The sequence below is a fragment of the Gambusia affinis genome, linkage group LG12 (genome assembly GCF_019740435.1).
Source record: "Gambusia affinis linkage group LG12, SWU_Gaff_1.0, whole genome shotgun sequence".
In the NCBI taxonomy this organism is placed as follows: domain Eukaryota; kingdom Metazoa; phylum Chordata; class Actinopteri; order Cyprinodontiformes; family Poeciliidae; genus Gambusia; species Gambusia affinis.
In genome coordinates, this window is record NC_057879.1 from 14,574,547 (window position 1) to 14,588,916 (window position 14,370).

The following is a 14,370-nucleotide window of genomic DNA, read 5'->3' on the forward strand; positions in this document are numbered from 1 at the left end:
GATTGATTTTGCTGTTTAGCAAAAGGCAAGAGATAACCGAGCAGCCCTGCGCATCAACAAAGTCCAGATGTCGAATGAGACGGTGAAGAGGCATCATCCGCAGCAACATCCCCCTGAGGTGTTTGATCCCAACATACCACTAGACACAGATCTCCTCTTTAAAGACCCTTTGAAACCAAAAGAGTCAGAGCATGAACAAGAGTGGAAGTTTAGACAGGTAAGAGTGTATGCAATGAAGTCAGAGAATGCAGCGCCAGGTCCACTTTATATAAAGACAGCTAAGAAGTGGTCGTTTATTAACGCTTCCTAAACATCTGCACTATCCTTCGCATTAACCGTGATGACATTGGTGGTTAGTAGGTCCAGTTCATTCTTGGCATGAGAATAAATTCTGCATCTTTGTTGAAATCTAATCTTTCCTTATCTCTCTCTGTGTGTTCTGTCTTGACAGCAAATGAGGCAGAAAAGCAAGCAACAGGCCAAGATTGAAGCTACACAGAAATTGGAGCAAGTAAAAAATGAACAACTCCAGCAACAGCAGCAGCAACAACAGCAACAACAGACAACCAGTCAATCAGAGGGAGATGGTACCAACAGTGGTAACCAGAGTCCAGCCTCTCAGCCCAGTAATGGCAGCTCCTCCCCGATGCAGCAGTTAAACTCAAAAGAAACGTTTGCACGGCCACAACTACAAGCAACCTCAACATCTTGTCCTTCAGAGGATGTTTTTGTGCGACCGCCCCCTCCCCCTCCATCTGGTCCATCATCCCAGCCTCAGTCTCCACAAGTTTTCTCACCTGGGTCCTCTGGTTCTGGACCATCTTCTCCATGGGACCCATATGCCAAAATGGTAGGGACCCCAAGACCACCACCTCTCGGACCAAATTCATGTCGCAGAATGTCTGTGGAGTCAGGTAAATCACCCACCTCTTTGACAGAACCGCAAGACAGAGGAAGACCCTCTCCAGCACATGAATCATTTGGTTCTCCCACATCAGTGTGCAATGACCCTTATGCCAAACCTCCTGATACACCCAGACCTACGGGAGAAATGGATCCCTTTCTGAAACCCATAGGACCACCCAGGGGCAGTCAAGCAGCTCAAGGAAGATCCCCAATGGGTTCTCCTGGCAGAGACCCATACTCAAGGCCCATGATAAGAAATGATGCCTATCAGCGCATGGCCCAGAATAGGATGATTTTGTCTGACCCTTACTCAAGGCCTCTAATTGCACCAATACCTGGAAGTAATGAATCTGGAGCGGTTCCTCTCTTTAAAACACCAATGCCTCCTCCTCAGGCTCAGGATGCCTTCAACCGACCAGGTCAACATCCCACTGACAGATTCTCCCAAAATCAACCAAACGACCCCTATGCACATCCTCCGCATACGCCAAGACCATCAGCAAATGATAGTTTCACCAGTCCACCTAGAATGGGTCAGCATCACCCTCAGGGGCACCCATTTTCTCAGTCAGGACCAGTTCCTCAAATGTCTAGAAATCCTTATGCACATGCACCATCCACACCCAGGCCAGATCGTTTTACTTATGACCCCTTTGCCCAGCCCCCTTGTCCCAACAAGCCAGGTCCAGACCCTTTTTCGCAGCCTGCAGGAAACCAGCGATCCATGAATGAACACAGCATTCAACCTCGACCATTTTTTGAAACATATGCTCGACCACCAGGTACCCCACGTCCTCATGACAACTACGTTCAGTCATCAAACTCATGTAGTCCGTCCTCCGACCCTTACTCACAGGCTCCTGCTACTCCTCGTCCCAGTGGGATGAACCAGTTTGCTCATAAGCCCCACATTGGGCAACGTATGTCCCCTTCCCACTCAATGGATCCTTTTGGTCCCCCACCAGGTACTCCACGGCCCTCTGTGGGAGAAAGGTTCTCTAAGTCACCAGGTAGCCAAAGGGGGCCAGTAGAAGCATTTGCTAGTACACCCGGGCCATCTAGGATAGGAAGTAATGACATGTTTTCACAGCCAGGGGCCCACAGAACAATGGTTAACGATCCTTATGCCCAACCTCCAGGGACCCCAAGGCCTGGTTCTGATGTGCATAACAGACCTATGGTAAGGCCAGGACCAGGAGTAGGCCAAGATCCCTTCTCACCTCCTCAAACCAGGCTTCAAGAGCAGTTTCCTCATCCAGACTCTCTCACACCAAAACACCCTGGAGTTTCTGAAGATGGATTTGGCCAATCACCTTCCACAAGACCCAGTCAGACTCCTGGGCATGACCCATTTGAACAAGTGTCCATGGCGCCTTGTCCACAGTCAACTGAGAAAATGGAAATAAAAGATCAGACAACTGTGGGGAACAGCGGAGCGGGCCCTCAAGATCTCACCCAAATGCCAAGCAACCCACAAATGCCTGCTTCATCTTCTGAATCACAAGGTGTGGCTCTCGCTGAGACGGAGGAGAGACTAAAACAGGTACCCCAGAACTGAAACCCTCCAGAAAAAATACTTTTTTCTTCTGTCACATACGGAAAACCAGCTCCTACTGTTGTAGAGTTATCTAATTTATTGTTATCAGGACTGATGAGGTGACTCTACAGCAGTAAGTACTGGTTGTCTCTTTGATTTGCTCTTTGACCCTGCAGCTACATGGTCAATTTCATAATGAATAGGTAACCATGGAGATTATTATAGATTTGTCATGGATTATAATGTATTTGGTGAAGAATGAAATGGAATGAAATGAAATCTTTCATTGCGGTTGCATAATCTCACATTGGAAAATTTAGGAAAAAAATGTTGATTTGTATTTATTCAGTGGAGGAAAAATTTAATGAATAATAGTTTTTAATACAGTCCGACAACTATCACAATGTTTTGTACATATTCTCTTAATGCTTTGTGCAACCCCTTTTTGGTAATAAGATATCATATATTCTTCTGCCGCAACAAGTTGGGGCTTGCAAAGACTGGGTTAGGAACTCTGATAGTCTTAGAAGAAGGTTGATTTTCTGTTTTTTGACCATTTTGAAAGACACAGTCATACATTTTTAGTTTTATTGGCTTTGAACACCATCATTTTTTGCCATCCATTCTGTTTCTTGTTTGGAAGAGGAAAGGGGCCACAAAGGCACTGCCTTCCAACATGCTTTTCTACTGAGGGACATGATGCTTTTGTACTGAGGGCCATGAAGGGCTTTTCTACTCTCTCCTTTGTTTCACACCAAACCCAGCTGGAGTGCTTGTTGTAGAAAAGCTCCATCATTGTTTCTTCATTCAAGATGAATCCCAGCAGAGTTTAGTAAACTCCACATTTTTATACTTGGTAGTAAGACAGGAAATGCCTTCTTCTGGTATCACTCCCAAATACCTGGTTGCATTTAATTCACCTCTAATAATTGATATGGAGACTTGGCGACCCCCAAGTTGCCACTTTTAGCTGGAGTACCCTCTGATCTTGCCCAATGTGTTCAATGATGAGAGAAATATGGGTCTTCATCCAGTTTTATCGTTACTAGCAAAAAGAAATAAGTCTCTCATGTTTCCTAGCAACCGAAGTGGAACTCCTTCCACTTTATTAGAAGAAGAGCATGTTTGGTTAGCTAGTTTTACCCTCTGTATGCACTGTACAATGGCTGCTGGAAAAGACAAGTGTTTTATTGTTATCATTCAGAAACAGCTGGTACATCCTTGATGGCTGTGCTGGAGGCTCCATTTCTTCTGCTTCTGAGTCTGACTCAGGGTGAAAGATGTCCAGTTGTACAATTGTAGATCTTTTTGCAGCCATTTTCACGTGTACAAAGTGCAAATTTGAGTTGGGGGGGCGTTACCAGCAGCAGCTTATTTGCATAAGTGAAAGAAACTCTAAAACAACTCATTCTGAAAGGAGCTCAAAATAGACAGAACTAAGCAGATAAATCACGATTCTGTTGAATCATTCTCATGTCATGCAGTGAATAAATGTTTTCAAATTAAAAGTTGGATTTTGCATTGTTATACTTTTACAATTTTTTGCCAATAAATCATCTCTATCTTTGAAAAAAAATCCATTGTCAAAATGTTTTTTTTCTTTTCTTAATGTAAGTTTTGTTCTTTAGATCTTTTTACTTGCCTGGTTGCTTGACCTTAACAAACGGAAAATGTGGAAAAATATCCACAATAGAAAATGGCAATGCTGTAAATACCAAGAATGAAATATATATGCATAGAAAAAATTCTTTGAACATTTCATGTCCTAGTAACGCTTTTTATTTTTCTCTGTTCTCTAGCGACAACGAATTAGAGAGCTAATCCTCAAGCAACAGCAACAGAGGACTGCCAACAGACAGGAGAGGGGCCCTCAGGATCCTGCTCGCAACTTAACCCCGGGAACACCACGACCTTGGCCCCACGAGGGCCCTGGTCAACAAGGGGAAATGTTCAACAGACCTCCTCCACCCTATCCTGGACAAGGACCCATGAGAGGGCCAATACGATTTCCTGGAAATTTTCCAGGGGATCAGCGAGTCTGCTTCCCTAATGACGGGCAAATCCAGCGGGCACCACATCCTGGAGATCCTAATTTAAGACATCAGGGACCAAGGTTTGAGTTGCAACTTTTTTGTGCTTAGTTTTTCAAGAGTTTTTTTTTTCAAAATCTAATTTGTAGTACAACGCTTACACTTTTATTTATCTTTCAACCTTTTTAGGTTTGGATTTCCACCTGCAGCTATAGGTCCTCATGGCCCTCAAGAGTTCTTCCTCAGAGGGGAACACCCAATGCAGGAAGTCCCTCCACAGATGAGAATGCCCATGCCCACTGAGATGACAAAAGGCATGGGAGTAAGCCCTATGGGTATGCCTCACCACTGCCCACCACGCAACGTGCCCATGCAGCAACACAACATAATGGGTCAGCATTTCATCGAGCTGCGTCACAGAGCTGTAGAAAATAGGCCGCGCATGCAGTTTCCACCTGGCGCCATGCAAGGAGGCATGGACCCTAATCTCCAGGGTCCGAGGCTGCCAAGCTTTCCCGGACCACATGACTCCAGGTTCCCTTTGAATCAGGGGCCTAAAATGGTGGACTCTCTTCCCGGTCAGTCTGGTCACTTGCACCTGTCTGCCAGTTTGGACAATCTTCATCAGCAAACCCAGATGCCAGGAATAAGTGCCATCAAACAAGCTCCTCTAATGAGATCAATGAGCCAACCTGCTTCAAATGAGACCCAGAATATGACGTCGTCCATCATCCTCTCTGCACCCCCTGCTGGACAGTCTGAGGCTGTCTCAGTGACTAACAGTGAAGCCGTGGAGGAGAAACTAGATGCTGAAGACTCGGCAGTCAAAGATCTTGAAGATGTGGAGGTCAAAGACCTAGTTGATGCTGACTTGGAAAATCTCAATTTGGATCCAGAGGATGGTAAAGACCTGGATCTGGAGACAAATGACTTACACCTTGATGACTTTCTAACATCTGGCAAATTTGACATAATTGCATACACAGACCCCGACTTGGATGATATCAAGAAAGACATGTTCAATGAAGAGCTGGATCTCAGTGATCCCATGGATGATAACGCTGATGCTACGGACATTCCTAAAAGTGCAATCCCTGAAAATGAGCCTTCATCTAGCTCAGCATCTGCTCCGTCAAAGTCAGAGTCCACAGGTGAGCAATCCACCTCTGAACTTAAGCCGGAAGTACCTGGGAGTCACAGCTCTGACTCCTTGGCACCAGATCAGGAAATTAAAACGGAGGTCAAAGACTGTCAAGGGCCATCTGAAGTAGTAGACCAGCAACGACCTGAAAACCCCTCATCGCAGCAGGGCGTGCTCTCTGACTCCACCCCAGTCCTTTCTAGTTTACTCATTAAACAGCAGCCTGAAGAGCAGTCATTAAATCCAATCATCGACTCCGTCAGTCAGGGAGGTAACCTCATGGCCCAACAGAACCCAGCCGGTGATAATCGGCATACCTCCGCGCTTACAGTGAGTCAAACGATAGCAGACACGGCCACTGCAGGACAACTATCTGCTTCTGGCTTTGGAGCCGACCAACAAGTTGGAGTAGACCCGTCTGGTCTAAGTCAAGCCCAGCAGACTGTGTTGAACCAGAATTTGGGTCAGCACAGCCAGCAACAGCGTCCTCTCCTGCTGGAGGAGCAGCCCCTCCTGTTGCAGGACCTCCTTGACCAGGAAAGGCAAGAACAACAGCAGCAGCGTCAGATGCAAGCCATGATCCGACAACGTTCCAGTGACGCCTTCTTCCCCAACATTGGTAGGGTCTCCGCCAACCTTTGTAGGATTTTGTGCTAGACACGCTGTGCTTTGATTACATCTGTCTGTGCATTTATTTGGCAGATTTTGATGCAATCACTGACCCCATTATGAAAGCAAAGATGGTTGCCTTAAAAGGTATCAATAAAGTCATGGTTCAGAACAACATGGGGATGGCTCCAATGGTGATGAACAGGTAAAGGTCACTGATTTTACACATTAATAATATTCATACTGAAATCAAAAATAATTACAGGTATGACTCAATAAATTTGAAAATCTGTAAAGGGTTGAGTCAGTTCAAACATTTTAGCCTGTGTTTTATTACACAGAGTGAGATATTTAAATCCCATGTAGAATTCTCAATAAAGTTACTTTCATTTGAAAAGAGGACAACTAACAAAGGATGTAGAGAGATCTCTTTGATATAAAAACCTCTCCATATTTCTGGTTTTGCTGAGTTTCACTTTTTGAATTCAGCTATCAAAAAAATATATTTTTCAATGATGTTCCAATATAAGATGCACCTGTACTTTATGCTAGTAAATAAGTTACTCTCACAATGATTAGCCTTACCTGATTAATAATGCTGCATTCTCCAGCATTGAAATGAGAACATTGACAAGCATTTTATGGTAACCTTGTTTCACAGATTCCCTCCCAGTCCTGCACCACCTTGTCCTGACAGCACACCCATCCCTCCACAAGTCATTGGACCGGTAATTAACAGTTTTCTAAAGAAAATATCAAAAGTTTATGTTGTCAGTATAATAATATCTTTGTCAATGTTTGTAATAGGATGGCAAATTGACCCAAGTATCAAGACCAAATCCTCCAAACTTTGGACCAGGATTTGTCAGTAAGTTTTCCAAAGACTTTTTTTTTATGAAGCATCATTTTTCTGAAGGTATGTTATGACTGTAAATGTAAAGATATTTGTTTTTCCTGCTGTCAAGTTTTGCTAAGAAAACATCCATCTTTCTTCCATCAGACAACCCTCAGAGGGCTCAGTACGAGGAGTGGCTTCAGGAGACTCAGCAACTACTTCAAATGCAGCAAAAGTTTCTAGAAGAGAAGATCGGAGCTCACAGAAAGTCAAAGAAAGCCCTGTCTGCCAAGCAGAGAACTGCTAAGAAGGCAGGCAGAGAGTTCCCTGAGGAGGATGCTGAGCAGCTCAAACATGTCACAGAGCAGCAGGGTGTAGTGCAGAAGCAACTGGAGCAGGTAAATGCAAGGTTTGATGAGCTCCACCACTGAGTTCTGTGTGACCTTTATATGCAAGTAGCCATCAGCATAAATATGTTTATCTGTAAGCAAAGCATTTAATTGTCAAAGAAGGGATATCATTTATCCAGTATAGCTGCAGTCTCTTCTGTCAAACCTGCAAAATATCCACACAGAATAATTCAAACAGAGAAGCGTACGGTATGTCTCTCCTGGAAATGTTAGTGAGTTCAAAATTCCATATGGAGTAATAAAAAAACTCATATCCGACAGTTAGAACTGAAAACATCTACGACATGTATATTTAACACCCAGGATTTCTGCACAGTCTTCAAATGGTCAAAGTATAGAGTTTGATTTAATTATTTCCAGGTCTGGAAAAAGTGTTTTCAGACTTTGTTCCATTGAAGACAAGGAGTCTAAACTGGTTGCAGCAATCAAAGTTGCCACACCTCCCTCTAATACATATGTGACCATATACATCTTATACATTTTCTTTTTAAAGTATATTCATTAATCTATGCATTAATCTGTCTGCCCATCCACCAACTTCAGTCCATTTAACTTTCCATCCTTTCAGTCAACTTTCCAGTTAACCCAGCCTTCTATCAAGCAACTTACCCTTCAGTCTGTTCATCTTCTCATCCATCCATCCCTCATTTCAGGATATTTATCACTGATTCATCCATGTCTCAGGCTAGTCATCTGTCCACTGTGAATACATCCATTATTTCTTTCTATCCATCTTTTAAATCAGTCTATCCTTTCCTTCATACATCTCTCCAACAGCTATTCATGTGTTCATTCTTCTTTGTATTCATCCACATGTTCATCTGCCTAAAACATTTTTCATCTTTCTGTCCATTTATTTATCTACCCTTTTTTACAGTCTTGGGTTTATGTAGGTTTAATCTCTTTATGCAATATCTAAATTCTTCAAAAATATTGTAGTCTGGCAAGCTTTATCATTCTTAAGTATATATTTTACAATTTGTATAATACTTATACTTATACTGCAGTGTTTATAATGTATACTTTTTAAATTAAATATGAACCAGACATTGACAGAAATATCAAAATATTTGAGATTTTTTAGAAGTCTGATGAAGCACAATATAGGGAACGCTGAATCCTCATCACGCTGATGAAACCGTTTTCATCTTTCATCAGATTCGCAAGCAGCAAAAAGAGCACGCTGAGCTTATCGAGGAGTACAGAGTGAAACAGCAGCAGAACAACATGACCCCCATCATGCCCGCTATTCACTCAGCGACGGGCAATCACGGCATGGTTCCTGGCGGCCCACCAATGGTCCAGCCTCCCATGAACCCCATGATGCAGATGCCTCTTCACCCTGGCCAACCAAACGCAGCCCCACGCATGCCGAACCCTCCTGCGGGTTGGCATTCTGGGGCTACAATGCCTCTGGGTGGACCAGAGATGCCTCCCATGATGCCCCCTCAGGTAGCTGCTCCAGGTTCAGCTCAGCCCCTTCAAATACCGGTGGGCAGCATCTCTCAGCACTCACAGATGCCTGTTGAGCCCCAAGGCACACCTGCCCCGCCAGGTGCGGTTAAACCGAGGCAGGCGGGTGGTGTGAAGTTTGACGACAACAACCCCTTCAGCGAAGGTTTCCAGGAGCGCGAGAGGCGGGAGAGGCTCAGGGAACAGCAGGAGAGGCAGCGCGTGCAGCTCATGCAGGAAGTGGAGCGTCAGAGAGCTCTGAAGCATCGCATGGAAATGGAGCAGCAAGGGATGCTGGCCCCAGATGGCAGCGGCGCACCTCTCGCCCAGATGCCGTTTTTCAATTCTGAGTTGCCGCAAGACTTCATGCAACCTCAGAGGCCGCCGATGCAGCAACAACAACAACTTGGACCGATGTTTTCCCAGCAGCAGGCCATGCAGCGCAGCTTGGGCTCACCGCCTGGAACGTTCATTCAGGGTGACCGAAGACCAATGATGGGCAATGGGATGATGCCCCCGGACACGGGGCCAGGTTTAGGGCCAGATGGTGTCGCCATACCAGGACCTAACTTCCCCCACGCTCAGCCGAGGCCCCGCCAGTTCAGCGGACCAGGAATGATGCCTCAGATGCCCGGAGAGGGTCCTTCGTTTGATTCTGCCACACCACTTCCATCCAACTTTCCAGGCTCAGGTCAATCTCTTATCCAACTGTACTCCAACATCATTCCAGATGAAAAAGGGAAAAAGAAAAGAAACCGCAAGAAGAAGAAAGATGATGATGCAGATTCAGTCAAGACACCTTCGACTCCACACTCGGACCTCACAGCCCCCCTAACGCCATGCGTCTCTGACACCTCCTCGACCCCTACCAGAAACACCCACGTCTTTGGCGATCAGGACCTGTCCAGGTCTCCATTACTGGGGTCTTCCACGCCCAGCCATTCAGAGCTGGAGAGGCAGCTTTCTGCTGGACAGTCTGGTCATCCCACTCCAGCATCAGACATGTCGAGGATGCAGGCTCAGGAGCACGAGAGGATCCTCAGTAACATAAAGCTGGAGCAGACCGATGCCGCTGAATGTGACGGGTCCTTCAACTCGGAGATGAACTCTGTGAAGGAAGAAAGGAACAAAGGGAACATGTCTCCATTCCCCACTGGACAGAGTCCAAACAAGGGAGAGGGTGGCAATGAGCTGCTGAAACACCTGCTGAAGAACAAGAACACACCTCCACCTGGCCTGTCACAGCAGAGGTCAGAGGACAGCCTGCGCTCAGAGGAGGAGGAGGCCACCGACTGCAAAACCCTGCTGAGGCAAAGCTCCATGGACAGCAACGGGGTCAGTGTTTGTTTATCCTGTAGTTATAGAGAACAGATCAACACAGTGGTCTGGCAAGGTTTTACCAATATTTTACATAAACACAAACTACAAACTTGTATTTTAGACTTTTATGTGACATGGAACTTAAGCAAAAACCAGAGGTCAGATTTTACCTCTTTGTGTGATTTAAATGAAATTGAAATGTACTTTTTGTTTCATTGTCCTTTATATAGGATTCTTAGAAATTGAGATTTCTTTTACATGGATGATGAAGATAAACTACACTATTTTAGTGTTACAGTTTCAGTTACCTCAGTATGTTTCACAAGCTTGCCGTTTTCAGAAGAGGACATTTTATGTTTGAAAAATGTTGACGTTGGTCTCTGTCTGCATCTTTGGATGTGTTTTTGTGTCTTATAAGAACCTTTCATGGTGTATAGCACAAAAGAAATAAATTATACTTTTAATGCAACTATTTTTATTTTCCAAATTCAGGCCTATTCTGACGGAACCTCTGAGTTTCCTGGCTCTCTGCTTCCTGAACAAGATAAGAAGAAAGGGAGGAATAAGAGACCACCAAAGGGAGGAGAGAAGCCTGCTCGCTACAAAAAGAGAAAGAAGGAAGGAGATGACAGGCAGCTGATCCATTCAGGTCCTGACACCGTTATGACACAAATCAAACAAGTAAGTCTGCTTTACTGTTTTCTTTCTTCCAGTCACATTTTTGTCAAACAGCTGAAAAAAAGTTTTGAATTTGTATTTTTAAGGAATCAGAAAATAATTGAAACGTTTATTGATTTTAGTAAAACTTCCACACAAAGTGGCATGTTTAATTTAAAATATGCCTTTCTGGTTATTTTGATGACTATGGCTTAGCTCTATGAAAATCCACAAATTAGTTTTCCGGCATATGTTTAATATGTTGGATTGTAGCTTAAAGAATGCTAACAACTCCAGCTTCCACTGACTTCCTCCTCAAGGACTGTAAACAACAAAAGGTAAAAAAAAAGGTGATTGCTAAAGCAGCTTTCTGTTTACATTGCTGTATCTGAGCATATTGATAGAACGCTGACTTGCAGGGAAAACTATATCTAAATGAGTTTGCTGTGTTTTCAGTAAAACCTTGTTTTTGTAATAACTAAATACACAGTTCCCATGTCCATTGTTATCTTTAATCTCACAATTGTTTCGTTTCTTTGTCTTCACACAGCAGCTTTCCCTGCTGCCCCTCATGGAACCATTGATTGGAGTGAACTTTGCCCATTTTGCTCCCTACGGCAGCGGCCAGCTCAATGGAGAAAACCTTTTGTCTGGTACTTTTGGCAGCGCCTCACTGGATGGAGTCTCAGATTATTACTCCCAATTGGCCTATAAAGTGTGTATTCATTACTGTAGAAAAATTGCAAAATACAAGAGTTTGTGTTCAGTGCATTAACATAACATGTGCTGACTTTGCATTGGTTGTGAATCTGCAGCAGAATAACTTGAGCAATCCACCAACACCACCGGCGTCTCTCCCTCCAACCCCGCCACCTGTGAATCGACAGAAAATGATCAACGGTTTTGCTACGACTGAAGAGCTGGCCAGCAAAGCTGCTGCCATGGGTAAACATTTAGCAGCATGCAGCTACATTTCTGAAGACAACTACATCACAGTTCGCCATTTGCACCAGTTGTATATTTGCACAGTGGGCAACAAAAGTATTCATACCACTCTGACATATTCACATTTGATCAAATTGCAACCACAATTGCCAGTGTATTTACATGCTGAGGTGGTGCATAATTTGGAAGTGTAAGGAAAAAATAAATGTCTTTTACTAAATGTTTTACAAATATAGAATGAAAAAGGTTTGACATTCATACCTGGTGGAATCTTTCACTACAGTTACAGCGGGATGTCCTTGGGGTAATCATCAGAAAAATCACCTCTTCACCTTTGTGGGGAAAAAAAAATGCTTAATTTTCCTTTTTCTCCAATTACTTTACTATTAACTAATAATGCTTTCAGTATTGCTATAATATTGAAGTTATTTTTCCATTAATCTCCAGTTTCAAAAGGTCTGGTGCCCAAGCCGCTTCACGTCCCATTCAGAGCTGAGGAAGATCTTTTAGCCCGGGCCATCGCTCAAGGACCCAAAACTGTGGATGTTCCAGCTTCTCTTCCCACCCCTCCTCATAACAACCAGGAGGAGCTCAGGTATTGAATCAACAACAGTAATTTATAAGTGGATCATTCGGTTCGGCTGTATGGTTTTTGACTGTTACTTTCTTTTGTGATACCAGTAATAGAGGACAGGAGCCGTGCAAGGACAGGGATTCACCTGACAGCTTCGTTCCCTCCTCATCTCCTGAGAGCGTGGTTGGCATGGAGATCAGTCGCTACCCAGACCTGTCTCTGGTGAAGGAAGAGCCACCGTCGCCGTGCTTGTCTCCCGTGCTCCCCATGCTGCCTGCCCCTGACGGGAAAGGTGAACACCCACAACATCCTACATAATTCAATCAAACATAATTAATTACCTCATAATTAATTAGAATTTATCTGTAGTTTTTACACAGAACTCAAGCTTCTAGGCCATTTTGTGCAGTTTGTTTTTTATCTGGACCGAGTTTCATTCATTTTTCTGTTGTTGTTTTTTACTCTTCAGGGTCAGAGATCAAACTGCAGGACATCAAGACTGAACCTTCCTCGATGTTCTTTGGCTCCCCCTTTGGCCCCACGTCTAATGACTCCAAACAAGGGCTGGTTTCTGTTGCTATCACACTGCGACCAGCTGCAGCTGAGGTAAACTGACTGTAGGACTGTATGACTGCTTCAGCTAAAATATTTTCACCAAATCTAGTCATAATCTGCTTAGATGACGATCACAAACTCATTGGTCAGAATTGAAGTTCTAGTCTTTTGAAGTTTAGAGACTATAGATAGGGATAAAATTATAATTCCAGGCTTAGTGTGACGTTTCAAAGCAAATATTTATATTTGTTAAAATATTTTATGATTCTTATAAGATAAAATGATTTAAATTTGATTGTATGTGTGCATGCCTCTCTCTTAGAACATTACAGGTGTGGTAGCGGCCATTTCAGACCTTCTGTGTGTGAAGATCCCCAGCAGCTACGAGGTCAGCAGCACCCCGGACAGGCCTCCTCTGTCTATGGCCCCTCGCATGGGTCCCCATGGGATGGAGCCGCGGCCTCCCATGTTCTTCCACGGACCGGGGGACCACACCGTGCTCCACGGCCGGCCAGGTCAGATGATGCGACCCACTGGGCCGCAGGGAATGATGCAGCAGCAGCCACATCCTTTCCATTTCCATCCCAACAGCCCAGGTGAGAGAATGAAACCAAATTAAACAGGAGAGTTGCTTAGAGTGCTGTAATTGAAATGTCATTTCTAATTTAGCTGTATGTAATAAGACTGTATGGAAGAATGCAGCAGTCGCTTCTTTGTGTGTAGTTTTTTTTTCTTCTTCTTCTTCTTTTAAATCCGAAGGTGATTAAATTTTGTTTATTTCTAAGCGGGACTTGTATGCAGAGTAGTCAAGCAAGTTCAAAAATGTTCAATTAAATATGATTTCAGTGAATTGCAGCTGTAACCGTTTGCACTGCTTTCTTTCTTGTCCTGAAAGTTTATTCTTTTTTTTTTTTTGACATGTTGATCCTATGCAAGTCTTTCCTCCATGACATTGCCAAGAAGAAGTTTACTCACGTTAAACATTAGATTAAATTTCATCATTTTTCATGTACTTGAACCATTTTAAATGGAATGATCATGACAAACAGAATTTAAACAATAATTATGGTGTACTTCTGTAAATCCGCAAATTCAGAGTTGTATAAAGTCTCTGCCCATCTTCTAGAGAAACCGGGCCCTTTTTGTTGTAAGCAGCAAACTCCTGGCATAAGTCGGCCTGGATAATTGACCACTTTTCTCATTAGAAATAATAGAGCTCATTGAAAATGGCTTCTTGAAACAGATCTGCTTTTAAGCATAGTCAGCAGATTTTAAAAGGTTTGAAGTGTAAGACATTTCAGAAGCTTAAAATGACCAAACAACAAAACTACGTCCGCTATGCGTTTGTGATCATTATTCTGTTGGAGAACCCAGCTGCTTTGTTCAATTCATTAGTTCT

The 14,370-nt window shown here is 43.7% G+C and overlaps 1 protein-coding gene across 9 annotated transcripts in view; it reads left to right on the plus strand.

The window, feature by feature from the left end:
- Positions 1-14,370, plus strand: part of kmt2cb (lysine (K)-specific methyltransferase 2Cb) — a 79,839-nt gene that overhangs the window by 56,830 nt on the left and 8,639 nt on the right. For 8 of the 9 annotated variants that reach the window (XM_044134284.1, XM_044134286.1, XM_044134291.1 and 5 more), the window contains 16 exons: positions 20-217; positions 452-2,449; positions 4,243-4,556; positions 4,663-6,233; positions 6,317-6,428; positions 6,885-6,951; positions 7,031-7,091; positions 7,224-7,456; positions 8,627-10,255; positions 10,733-10,921; positions 11,448-11,612; positions 11,713-11,842; positions 12,290-12,437; positions 12,524-12,708; positions 12,886-13,022; positions 13,294-13,567. In XM_044134284.1, the coding sequence (XP_043990219.1) occupies positions 20-217; positions 452-2,449; positions 4,243-4,556; positions 4,663-6,233; positions 6,317-6,428; positions 6,885-6,951; positions 7,031-7,091; positions 7,224-7,456; positions 8,627-10,255; positions 10,733-10,921; positions 11,448-11,612; positions 11,713-11,842; positions 12,290-12,437; positions 12,524-12,708; positions 12,886-13,022; positions 13,294-13,567 (7,411 nt within the window). The remainder of the gene's footprint in view (positions 1-19; positions 218-451; positions 2,450-4,242; positions 4,557-4,662; positions 6,234-6,316; positions 6,429-6,884; positions 6,952-7,030; positions 7,092-7,223; positions 7,457-8,626; positions 10,256-10,732; positions 10,922-11,447; positions 11,613-11,712; positions 11,843-12,289; positions 12,438-12,523; positions 12,709-12,885; positions 13,023-13,293; positions 13,568-14,370) is intronic. The other variant, XM_044134289.1, reaches the window with a different exon arrangement.